At 39.1% G+C, this 13847-nt stretch overlaps 1 protein-coding gene across 3 annotated transcripts in view; it reads left to right on the top strand.

Moving 5' to 3' along the window:
• Positions 1-13847, top strand: part of SUPT3H (SPT3 homolog, SAGA and STAGA complex component) — a 692202-nt gene that overhangs the window by 565126 nt on the left and 113229 nt on the right. For all 3 annotated transcript variants that reach the window (XM_089686064.1, XM_089686066.1, XM_089686065.1), the window contains one exon: positions 9721-9831. In XM_089686064.1, the coding sequence (XP_089542190.1) occupies positions 9721-9831 (111 nt within the window). The remainder of the gene's footprint in view (positions 1-9720; positions 9832-13847) is intronic.

Here is a 13847-nt window from a genome sequence, read left to right as displayed (position 1 = left end):
ATATGTGGTCTGAGAGCTCGACTTCTGGAAGCACGCCCCTCACTGGCCCATTGTCTAATGGTGTACCTCACTCTTGGCCACTGATGTGCCTCACTGGATTATGAGCTGGCAGGGGATTATCTAAATGCTTCCAGAATCAGGAAGTTGCTGGTAGAGTGCAGCCAGGCCTCAGAAATGCAATAACTTCATTAAATACTACTGTTACTTTGATATTTACAAATCTGTAATGGGTTAACTTCTGACCCAAGGCCTGAAGAACACGATAAATGAATTGCAGTAGCCATCATGGTCTTCAAACTGTAGTCTCTCTTGGCCTTGATGTCTTCTGGTCATTATCTGAATGCAATGATTAATCCTAGTCATGGTCAAGCAGATGTTCTGACAAAGCCTACTCTTCCTCTTGTGGAAAGGATGGTTACTTCTTACTGGCATCCATGAGCATTACAGGCAGCTTTCGTGGTCAGAATTTTGTAATGGAAATAAACAGAAGAAAGATGATTGCAAGCACATGTCCTGACATAGTTAAATATTTCTGTCTTTGCTGTATTGACGTGAGCTCCATTATCTGACCACAGCATGGTCATGTCAAGTCACTATTTTTACCCATCCATTATATTACTAAAGTAAACACCCACACCCATGTGGCATATTGAATGTAGAACAAAATAGGTTACAGATTGCCTTTGAGGGCAGAGTTTTACAGTAAAATGCTATGAGAGTCCAAAGCTGACCAGAGACTAATTTTCAAAATAAAAGTTGGAAGAGGCATATCTAAGAAAGCAATAAGATACACAAAAGAACAATCAATCTTCCTGATTATTGATCTGAGTACAGTAAACTGTAATTGGATTGTTTACTGTGCTTTTCACCTCTTTACTGCTTTTTGCATTGCCCTATTGTTGCCCAACTTCAACCAAGATATATTTAAAATAAAGTGAGGAAGAACTAGAAACCCTGTAAGGTTTTGATTCTTGTTCTCTGTGTCTCTATTGGTGACATTTCTACCATTCTTCTGGCTGTACCATGTGACCTAGTGTGTGACAGGGACAGGAAGTGAGAGGAAATCAGAAAATATACCCTGTGGAGGCACAACAGTGAAAACCTGAGAGAGGTTCCAACTCATCTCTACTCTACTAAAAAGGTTTCTTTCTTTCCTTTTTTTCAGTTGACATTAACAACAAAATAGTTGTTAATGAAGCAATGTGGAAAATGTACTACAGTGGGATAGGTACAGTGCCTTGAAAAAGTATTCATACCCCTTGAAATTTTCCACATTTTGTCATGTTACAACCAAAAACGTAAATGTATTTTATTGGAATTTTATGTGATAGACCAACACAAAGTGGCACATAATTGTGAAGTGGAAGGAAAATGATAAATGGTTTTCCAAATTTTGTTACAAATAAATATCTGAAAAGTGTGGCGTGCATTTGTATTCAGCCCACCGGAGTCAATACTTTGTAGTACCACCTTTCGCTGCAATTGCAGCTGCATGTCTTTTTGGGTATGTCTCTACCAGCTTTGCACATCTAGAGAGGGACATTTTTGCCCATTATTCTTTGCAAAATAGCTCAAGCTCTGTCAGATTGGATGGAGAGTGTCTGTGAACAGCAACTGTCAAGTCTTGCCACTGTTTCTCAATTGGTTTTAGGCCTGAACTTCAACTGGCCCATTCTAGCACATGAATATGCTTTGATCTAAATCATTCCATTATAGCTTTGGCTGTATGTTTAGGGCCACTGTCCTGCTGGAAGGTGAACCTCCGATACAGGTTGTGTCCACTCTGGTAAGATTTTCCATTGCCTCCTGCCCCAAATGAAAATCAGACAGAGGTCCTCTCCCTTCCTCACTCTAGTCAAAACTAAAAAAAATGTTTTGTCTGAAGCTAGGCTTTAAAATCTAATTGGTGCTATGGGCTGTTTTACCTTTAGCCTTATCATTTCTGTTGACGCTGTTGTATCAAATAAGGCCAACTGATAATTGTCAGATCAGTCAGAACCAGTAAAAAGATGGGTTACATAAATGTAATAGCAGAAAGGTCCAAGGAAAAGCTTCCTTTTCTCTGGGCTGGAGAAAGTCACAGCTGGTGCTTTTTAGAAAGCCCTGGTGTACTTTGTCCACCAGCTGATTTCTTGGTATTTATCTATGACTGCCTTGTATGGAAGGGTGGCACCACTGCATGACCAAAACCTGCTTGTCTGTGCTCCAAGACTTAAACTGGGAGGGAATATTTACATTGATGAACACAGCACAGAAATGAACACAGCACAGAAATGGGGATTCTTCAAAACGACTGTATGCGAACAAACTGCAAAATTAATTCCCATGGGCAATAAGTTTAAAAGGCTAAAAACAATGTGGCTCATGGTCAAAGTTTAAAAATCTATAATAAGAAAAGATCTTTAACAAAATAAAAATATAAAGGAACACTCATATCATTTAAATGTTACAAAGAATATAACAGAATGTGTAAAAAGGAAATCAATGCTGCACAAATTCCAAAACGAAACAACAGATTGCAAAAGAGTGTAGGACAAACCTCCCAGCAATTTTTAAAATATATTAATAGTAAAAAGGTCAGGTTTGAGCATATAGGTCTGTAACAAAATGATCTCAAGTGGCTGACTGGGGACAAAGTGAAGGCAAATTTATTAAATACCATCTTCAACTCTGTGTATACCTGGGGCATGGGGGAGCTCATGTCCATAATGAGGATGATATTGACACAGCCCCAAATGATCCACAATGGCTCAAAATTGATATGGTCCAGAAATATGTAGACAGAAAAAAGGTGAATAAGGCTCCTGGACCAGATGGCATACACCCACGGGTCCTAAAAGAATTGAGCTCTGTCATTTCAAAGCCATTATTTCTAATTTTAGGGACTCTTTAATGACTGGCATAGTAACACTGGACTGGCACAAGGCTAATGTGGTGCCTATATTTAAAAAGGGGTCAAAGTCTTTACCAAGTAACTATAGACCTGTTAGTTTACCTTCTATATTTGGGAAGATACTGGAGAGTTTAATAAAAGACCACATAGATGGGTTTTTGCTGGAAAAAACAACATTTTAAGCAGTAGCCAGCATGGATTCATGAAAGACAGAAGTTGTCAAACAAATCTGATTTCTTTTTTATGAGGAAGTAAGCAAAACCTTAGACAAAGGCATGACTGTGAATATAGTATACCTGGATTTAGCAAAAAATGTTTTATATCACTCCCCACACTCGGCTAATGTGTAAGGTAAAGTCTACAGGCTTTAAAAAAAATCAGTTTGCAAATGATAGAAAACTGTCTAAAAGATCATATTCAGAGAGTAGTGGTTAATGATTCATACTCTGAATGGTCTAGGGTTCTCAGTGGTGTACCCCAAGGTTCAGTGTTGGGACCCTTAATTTTTAATATATTTGTAAATGATATATGGTCTGGGAGTAAAAGTACCATTTCAGTCTTTGCAGATGACACCAAGCTATGCAGTGGAATAATGTCCTTACAGGATGTCTCCAATTTACAAGCTGACCTCAATGCACTGTTTAATTGGGCAACTGTATGGCAAATGAGGTTTAATGTTGATAAATGTAAAGTTATGCACTTGGGGGGCTAAGAATATGCATGCATCCTACATACTAGGGGGAGTACAACTGGGGGAATCAATGGTGGAGAAGGATCTGGGTGTTCTGGTAGACCATAATAGCATGCAATGACAAGCTGCGGGTTTCCAAAGTAAGTAAAACTCTTTCTTGCTTTAAGAGAGGTATAGATTCTAGAGAGATATCATATTACCCTTGTACAAATCATTACTAAGACCTCATCTGGAATATGCAGTTCAGTTTTGGGCACCAATTCACAAAAAGGATATCACAGAACTGGAGAAAGTGCAGAGAAGAGCAACCAAACTGATAAGAGCATAACCTAATAGTCCAAGAATTAACTCTTCTTTGTCCCCTATATGTACTCTAAGAAAGAGATTTTACAGGTAAGATATAATCCCATTTTACTTCTGTGGGAAGAGATTTTTCTTCACTTTCACTAGGAAGGAAGTAAAATAAGTGAATCTCTCTAATGGAGCCTTTGATAGTAGTAAAACCTTACGAGTGTTCTATCCATCTCCATTTTATCCTAATCTTGTGGCTAAAGATACACTTTAACTCTTGATGTTTTTGTTAAAGCTGTATACAGTATAACATGTTTTATACTTTAACTCATCTTGCCCTTAGACATGCAATATAAGGCTATAGGGACAGGAAAGGGTAGTTACCTATTGAAAGACCTTTTCTGATTTATACTTTATTGCCAAAAGTATTGGGACGCCTGCCTTTACATGCACATGAACTTTAATGGCATCCCAGTCTTAGTCCGTAGGGTTCAATATTGAATTGGCCCACCCTTTGCAGCTATAACAGCTTCAACTCTTCTGGGAAGGCTGTCCACAAGGTTTAGGAGCGTGTCTATGGGAATGTTTGACCAATCTTCCAGAATTGCTTTTGCGAGGTCAGGCACTGATGTCGGACAAGAAGGTCTTTGCTCTAATTCATCCCAAAGGTGTTCTATTGGGTTGATGTCAGGACTCTATGCAGGCCAGTCAAATTCCTCCACCCCAAACTCGCTCATCCATGTCTTCATGGACCTTGCTTTGTGCACTGATGCGCAGTCATGTTGGAACAGGAAGGGGCCATCCCTAAACTGTTCCCACAAAGTTGGAAGCATGAAATTGTCCAAAATGTCTTGGTATGCTGACACCTTAAGAGTTTCCTTCACTGGAACTACAGGGCCAAGCCCAACCCCTGAAAAACAACCCCACACCATAATCCCCCCTTTACACTTAACTTTACATTTGGCACAATGCAGTCAGGCAAGTACTGTTCTCCTGGCAACCGCCAAACCCAGACAATTCCATAGAATTGCCAGACTAGAGAAGCATGATTGGTCACTCCAGAGAACAAGTCTCCACTGCTCTAGAGTCCAGTGATGGCGTGCTTTACACCACTGCATCTGACGCTTTGCATTGCACTTGGTGATGTAAGGCTTGGGTGCAGCTGCTCGGCCATGGAAACCCATTCCATGAAGCTCTCTACGCACTGTTGTTGTGCTAAAGGCCACACAAAGTTTGAAGGTCTTTAGTTATTGACTATGCAGACAGTTGGCGACTTCTGTGCGCTTCAGCATGTGCTGACCCCGTTCTGTTAAGGAAATTTCACGGAGTGACACATTCTTTCACAAATGTTTGTAGAAGCAGTCTGCATGCCTAGGTGCTTGATGTTATACACCTGTGGCCATGGAGGTGATTGGAACACCTGAATCCAATATGGAGGGGTGTCCCAATACATTTGGCAATATACTGTAGTGTATGTTCCTCACGTATTTTCTTTTCCTTTCTTCACCCATATTCCTGTCCCAACCTAAATTAGAGCAAAAAAGTGCTATTTTAACTATAACACAAATGCTCATCATGATCTGTTTCACCAATATATTAGAGAAATGGGAAATATAAAGTGCAAAACTTAAAAAAGATGATTTGCACACCAAGTGATACATTGAACAGCGATTGATATGTGAGTGAGCCACATGTCCCATAGCTGTGGATAGCACCATCTGTTGCAGGTCAGGATCTTGTTTAGCTGTTGATATTCTATGCAGATCTGTTAGAAGGCAACATGTTTTTATATCAAACATTTATGGATTCTTACTGCCTGGTTATCAAAAAACCCTTTGGTCTGTTGCATGTCATCTTGGAGTGTCAATAAAGCAAGAATTTACAACAGGACGTGTGTGACAAAAGGCTGCATACCAAAAACATGGTCCTGGGAGTTCACACATACCCCCTAGCAATGGGGCATGGAGAAATTGAACAATGATTGATATGTGAGTGTCCCATAGCTGTGGATGGCACCATCTGTTGCAGGCCAGGATCTTGTTTAGCTATTGATATTGTATGTACTGTAGATCTGAGCTAGTTCAGTGGTGGTTTTACAGCAAACCTAAAGTAAGGTACTGCGGATGGGAGCTGAGGATTTTTAGATCCGTATGATAAATACAATAAGGATAAAAGTTTATTAAAATACAAATTTCCCAAAGTATGCCTTTTCCTGAGCATAAATTTAGTTTTATTTATTTGCATATTTGTTTCCTTTTAAGTCAGTTCTTTTTGGTCAAAGCCATAAATTTCCTCAATTTGTAAAAGTATTTGGTTTAATTTGCCTTTCTAGTCTTCTGTGAATAATGATGATGGGGAAACTAGATTTATTTGTCCAGATTGAAAATGTTAGTTACTGGAAATATAACAAGCTAATGATATGTACAGCGTGTGTGAACAATTTGTTTGCACAGCGGCACATCCGTACGCTCAGCTACCATAACCTTCAACTCAATTACCTAGCCGCCACTGCCTGGCACAGCCTGACTTTTCTATGACATTTTTTCATTCATATTGCAATAATGAGCCTCTTTAAAACGGATCGCGTTGCTTTTTCCAAGAAGGCCCCAAAAACCCCGGTTATTCCATGACAAAAAAAAATGAAAATTAAGGAAAATGGCATTTTAATAGAGGAAAAAATCTGTTTGCAAATTAGTCTTTTTAAATTATACAGGAGCCAATGGAACAGTCATCAAAGGACATTTTACAGCCGACCGGCGAGGGATGGTACTGGTGGTCTGACCCGTTCTGCCATCTGAAAAAAAAAAACATCAAGCTGAACATTTTTCTTTTTACGTCGTGGTTTATGCAAATTGCAGGGAAACATGAATGGTGTGTTATTTTTACATCTCTTTGGAGTCTTCGTTTATACAGTTTGTAGGAGATTAATTGTGACTATATTTGTCCGAGTCTGCAAGAGTTAGTGTTGCCTAATTATTTCTGTTGGCAGAACCTGGCCTTCAGGACTTTTCTTTGGGGACGACATTCTTGCAGGTCCAGGAGGCACAAAATTAAATTGATTTACTGCAGTTAGGAGCAGTCTTACAGGAGGCAGTGCTGTGTGTGCCGAATCTGCACATCTATTCACAACAGAAAAATGTATCATTTGTAATAAACCACTTTGTTGAATCTTTTTTTTTTAATTAAGATCTGTACATGTGTATTTATAATTTGTATACAAGGAGGTGACACAATTTAGTGCACAATAACATCAGTTCACAATGAGTTATTTTATTTGCTTTTTGTTTTATAGCTTTAATTTTCACATCCATATCATCATTTCATGTAATTAAACATCACATTGGAATACAATTATTTTTCCACTTGAAATAATTCCTCATAGATCCCTATTTTATTTCAATGATTTTGTATTCTATTGACATTTTCAAAAGGTTTTTACCTGCTTTCCTCCATAGATTTCCACTGTGATTAGAAGCTAAAATTAGAATTAAGTTATTATAAATTAGTTATGAATTTATTTTTTTGCATACAAATAAAATAGGAATTAATAATATATTATTCAATTCAGTGATCTGTGCAATGAAAAAAGGTCTATACGCAATCACTAAAATCTCAATAAATCTTTAATATGTTTATGTAATTTCAAAATTTGTTTTCAGTCTTTTTAAATTTGCTTCTCTTATTAAAGGGCAGCTGTACCTTTGCAGAAATGTATTTATTACATTTCTCCACTGCTCTGAGTATGACCCACTAAGACAAATTCCTTTAGCCCAGGGGTGTCCAACTCGCAGCTTACGTGCCGTATGCGGTTCAAGACGGCTGTGAATACGGGCCAACACAAAATTATAAACTTGCTTAAAAATGTTGATTTTTTTATTTTTTGTAAAAATGCATTTACACTCAATTTGACAGTGTCTCTTTACTGGACCTTTATCATTTTTATCTTCCCAAAGAAAAATCTCCCGCTCTTTGCAATCATGCCTTATTCATGTCATCAGTTTTCGGGAGCACCTATATTTGTGAGCAACTATTTTCAAGAATGGAGCACAAGGGCAACATTAGAACCAAAATATCTAATGAGCACCTTGAGAATTTATTGAGAATTGCTACTACATCCATCAAACCGGATATTTATGTGTTCGTTTCTCAAAAACAGTGTGAAATATTACACTAGTTTTATGTTGCCCTCTTTTACTTTTATAATAAAAAATATTTACAAAATTAAGTTTTATTTCTCAGATGGGTACATTATCTATATCAGTGATTGTAAACTTGTGATCTACTTTTTCTGCTCATCAGCTATCCTTCTTGTTAGTGTATTTTATGTGTGGCCCAATACAATTCCTCTTCTTCCATTGTGGCCCAGGAAAGTCAGAAGGTTATACACTTCTACTTTAGCCCCAATCCAGTGATAGTCACTGTACAATCTTGTTTAGAGCCAGGCAGCCTTCCTCCTTGCTGCTTTGTACTGCGCATGCTTACTGCAGCCTTTTTCATTCATGTGGGAAAGCTGTATTCATGGGTGGAAGTTCAGAGTTCAGGTTTCCCATTGCAAAGAATGAGGTCCTTGTGCACATGTGCAGTACAAAGTACAGGACAGAGGCTGTTTGGCTCTAAACAGGGTTGCACGATGAATATCGTTGGATTGGGACTGAAGGTATTTGACTTGGTGGGGTATACTGCGAGGAGTGGAGAAATGTATTAATGACATTCATACAAAGGTACAGCTGTCCTTTAATAAAAGCAAATTTAAAAGGACTGAAAACAAATTTTGGAAGTTAATTAACATGTTAAGGATTGAAGGAGATTTTCATGATCGGGTATAGATCTTCATTGCATAGATCACTGAATTAACCCAATGTATATTATATTGTTAATTCCTATTTTTTTTATGTAAAAAATTACTTAAAATTTATTGCACACATTTTTTTTCAAAATATCAATTTCTACATAAATATTGTCCGAAGCAACAATTTTCAGGAGAAAGTCTCCAAATAGGGCTGCACAGTAAAGAAAGCTGGATGGAGGCTGAAAGTAAGTATTTTTCCTAGTGATATGCACTGATGGGGTGGGGGAATTTATTAAATGACAATTGTACAAAGTATATTTTCCTGTAAAATATTACCTGGTGGTCCTTCCTTTGAGCTTAGTACTATTGGAGTGACAACACTCTCCCAGTTGTGTGCATGCGTTGTCACCTGCCCCCTGGCAGAGACTACAATTGACTGCATTCATACACACTGTGCAAACATAGTACACATTTAATGTTCATCAGAAAGCTGGTCCAGAGCAATGACATGCAGCTGATATTGGAACAAATGCATGTATACATTAAGCTGCTGAAAGAGGCTAGAGGAGAACAAAAGCACAGAGTTTGGAAAAAGGATGATAAAATAGTAAAAACAGCCTTTCCTTTGAAAAAAAAATAATAAAAATAATGACAATTGCTTATAATATACAGTGCTTTGGCAAACTAAATTTAATTCAGGGTTTAGATCTTTTTTAAACAAAACCTGCTTATCTCTTTTACATGTATGCCTAAAAAAAATTAAAATGTTCCCCTTTTACCGAATGATGTAAGTTTGCTCAAGTGTCTTGTGTCACAGGCCCTTTGAGGACATGTTTTGTTAAATTATTTTTCTGATTTGGTACTGGGATATTCATTTTGATGGAGTATATGGCAGTAACCAAGCTAGTCCCTGGATAAAGAGGGGAAGCAAAAGCTTTGGCATCATATGGCTGATCACTGCCTGCCATCTCACGTTTCCATTCACTGAAATCTCGTTGTGTGTTTCTGATTTAATAACCACTCGTGTGTCTTTTCATTTTTTTTTTCCTGTTGCAGAGCGCAGCAGCCAGTGGGATCGAGTCGAACAGCGATGCCATCCAGCCCAGCCACATCAGAGAGGCCATACGGCGCTACGGCCACAAGGTTGGCCCGCTTTCTCCGTTCACGGTACGTAATAACAGAGTCGAAAAAAGTTATATTTGTAATCTTATGGAGATTTCATCTTCAAGTGGTCTTAGGAAGAAGCCTTGAAATTGTTAAGAGCAATTTGTGGTTGCTGTAATTTTCTTTGTAAAAATGAAAATATTTCTCCCGGGAAATAAAAAGCCGTCCATTTATGCCTGCTGGAAGCATAAAAGCATTTTCATACAACATATTTATATTTCATTTTCATGTTTAAGAATTCTTTTAAGCCCAACTCCAGCCCAGATTTTTGTTTAAAGTTTGGGGTAGAATAGGGAAGAGTTAAAAAAAAACTCCCGAAAAAATTTTATGTTCCCATGCAGTGGGACTGTGCCCGCACTGCATGGTTTAACTGCTCGTTTTGTCCAGGCGTGCAGGGAAAGGCTATATTTACCTGATCCTTTAATCCTTGGGAAAGCAGTGCTCCCCTACATCCAGCGGTGGACTGTTCCTGCCACCCTGACCTCCAGAGCTAGTCTCTGGGCATGATGACATTAGGAATAGTCAATTCACCGCTATCGTGTTTAGGGGGGAAGGAGTGGCGGGGACTGGTCGTGCGCTCGGTGGATTCGCAGATTAGGTACTCCCAATAGACAAAAATGAGCAGGTAATCCATGCACTGTGGGGACAGCCCCGCTGCAAGGGAATATACAAATTTTGCCTGGAGTTCTTCTTTAAAATTCCTGTTATGTCTTTGTTTCTGTCTGTGACTCTACAGGGGAGAATTTCCCTCGCTTTCTGTCCCTCTGACACTTGTACAAGAAATGAGACTGGTTGTCACTGGGGAAGGAAGGCACAGCCATTAATACAAAGATTATCAGAAGTTCTATCCCTTGCTAATGCCAAAAAATGCTTTTTTATTTTTTGTGTCCTTGTTGGGATTTCTAGTCACTTCCTATTCTGAATGGAAATGAGAGGAAATCCCCCAATAGGAGCACAGATGGCAGTAAAAAACAGACAAAGGTTCTTGCCTTTCCTTGCACTATCCAAAATTATATAGAAAATATTGATTGTAGTTAGGTTTTAAAGTGTATTGCCTAAACTTCCTTTTTTTTGTAATTCGTTTTTAAGTTGAGAAGGGTTAAAACCCCTGTCAGTTTAATATTCCATTTGTCTTTGTGAAGACAAATTGTGACAACTATTACATTCTGAATTTACCAATGAAGTCAGGAATTTATATGAAGGTCTCCTGCCCAGATATTGGGCTCTGTCAGCCTGTGAGTGCCAATAAAACGATTTAGGTTATCAATCAAACTATTGAGGCCCTCCTCCTCCGATTTGTGTTATATGACTCTTGAGCAGAATGTGTTAGATTACTTCCTGGGAGAATTTACAGTCTCATTCACAGGGTTGTGAGCTGTGTTTACCCACACAGGGATGCACAGGTATTTGTGCTTCTCCGTGCCAGCAGTTCCACTCATCTCAGTTGGGACATGGCTGCTGGTCCCAATTTGACATTCATGGGGGTGCAGGTACATAGATCTGAATGCAGACAGTATGCGCTCAGGGACTCGCACCTGTTCAGATGTCAAATTAGGAGCAGCGTCTGTGGGACTGCCTGCACAGGGATGCATGGAACACCTGTGCATCCCCATGCGCATAAACACGACCCTTCACGCAGGTGTACGCTATAGTAGACCTATGTGAACAAGGCCTACTTCTTTGACTTCTCCCAGTTACTGATGTAGGAAACTTCACATACTAGTTATTCATTTTCTGTAAATATTATAGCTTTGATAGCAGGGAAGGTTATATGAATCCGTTCTGGATGGTGTAGCCTGGACTGTTCTAAGCATGCAGGTAGCAATACCAATAGATGCCTGCAGTAATTCCTTTGCATAATGCAGCTACTTTAAGCACCAACATATACAATAGTATATACATGGTTATTTTGAAGATTAAAGCATAGGTAAACCCAACATTTCATATTCCTGATATGTGCCTGCTGTACCATATACTTGTATGAAAAAGTATCCTGTTCTCTTTGGGGTTGATTTACTAAAGGTAAATAGGCTGTGCACTGCAAGTGCACTTACTGTAGATCCAAGGGGAAGCTCTGAAAAGAGGCAAAGCTCTGCTGATTTCTTTCATCCAATCATATGCAAGCAAAAATGCTGTTTTTTTATTTTCCTTGCATGCTCCCCTCAGATTTAGAGAGACTGCACCTGCAGTGCACAGCATATTTACCTTTAGTAAATAAACCCTATAATATTGCTTCCTCTGTATGAAATCCCTGGTGTATCAGTAAGTCCCTCTGCTTTCCTATAAAAAAACTGACCGCACTAGGCATTAGAGAACAGCGTGCTCAGTTCTCTAGCTGTGCTCTTTTCCAATGATCGGACGTGTCCTGACTACCCTCCCCCCTTCCTCAACAGCCTATTACTGGGAAGATCAATGTGCTGCTGCTTCTCTTCCCCTATCTCTTATGCAACTGAGAACAGAGGGACATTTTTTTTCTACGTATACACAAATGTTTTGTTTCATTTCTGTTTTAAACTGAATTGGCTGTTTTACAAGGTGAGGGTTTACAATCACTTTAAGTATTGTGTGAAAACTACATAATATAACCTGGAATTCATCCATAAAAGCAACAATTAAAGATTGTAGGCTGAGTTCTTTTTATCTTTTTTTCCTTAGAAATCGTAAATCATATTTAGTCTGTAATTATTCAATGGCTTGAAGCTTAAGTCTGTATCGTCCTGAACAAGCAAAGTATAGGATTCTTAAAATGGCTGCCTACGCGTCATTGAATCATGCACACGTGGAAATATTGGGACAGGAAACATTTTTTTTTCTGGGGAAAAAAGCAATCATAAACTACCAGGTTTTTGCTTTTCAACTCATAATTTGATTCCCATAATGTGTAGAGTACTGGCATCAAATGTAAACGGACTCAACAATGTAAAGCTTTTTTTTGTTCTTCTCCAGTCTTGTAACAGAGTAGACATACTGGGGTACTTTTTTAAAATTCTTTCTCTAGTAAGTCATTGTTTCACTCCAATTTTTGTTCTATTTGTTTTTTTGCCTTTATGTCAGTCTTTATTAATAACTGGTATTCATAACGCCAACAGAGCAATACATATTGTACAGTACATTTGCATCAGTCCCTGCCCTCAAGGAGCTTACAGTCTAAGTTCCCTATCTCACATATCCCTCTATCCCTAAACACTTACCTGGCTCCAGTGCTTTCTCTGGCTGCAGCATAGCTTCCCTCACTTCCTGTTTTAACAGGAGAAATCAAGTGCAGCAAAGCCACATGGTCCTGCTGCCTTCAGTTGAACTCCTATGAGGATGAGGTAGAGGCATGGCTGACTCATGCTTTGAGTGTCAATAGATGCACACAGCCCAGTTCGGAAGCGTGCACACATAGCTGCCTTCTTAGCTACCATCTTGCTACAAGAGAAACCTGAAGGAAGGAGCAGCTGGTGGAAGACTGCCAGAAGAGGAGGAAGCAATCTTTCTGTGCAATATCTTTGCACAGAGGGCGTAAGTATTCTCTCTTTTTATTATTAAAATAATTGTAGTGTTTAGTATCACTTTAATTTAGATAGGATTCAATTAACCTACTGGAATGTCTTTGGAGTGTGGGAAGAAACTGGAGGGAGCCCACACAAAGAAGAAACCCAGGACAGGCAAACTCCATGCTGATAGTGTCCTGAAAGGGATTCGAATCAGGGATCCTAGGCTGCAAGGCTAACCACTAAGCCAGTGTGTTGCCCTAGGATGTAGGACCTTTGTATATTATTGCTCCCATGCTAGACCTAATTTGGCCAAAACCAGACTTGGTGAAGAATGCTGTTTTGATGCTTGCTATGGTTTAGCTGAATTCCGGTTTTGGGTGTATTTATTTATCTTACTAGCTTAAGGCCCCTTTCACGCGAGGCGGACCCATCAGCGGATCTGCTTGCTCAGTGGGGGATTTGCCTGCTGATCCCCACTGAGCAAGTGGATGACAGGTCCGTGTCTGCTCTGCTTATACAGCGCAGACACGGACACAGCCA

This window comes from Staurois parvus, unplaced genomic scaffold, assembly GCF_062004578.1.
Source record: "Staurois parvus isolate SC_StPar_1 unplaced genomic scaffold, SC_StPar_1.0 ptg000390l, whole genome shotgun sequence".
NCBI classification, from domain to species: Eukaryota; Metazoa; Chordata; class Amphibia; order Anura; family Ranidae; genus Staurois; species Staurois parvus.
Note: the sequence above shows the minus strand (reverse complement) of the source record. Positions and strands in the feature narration are given on the sequence as shown.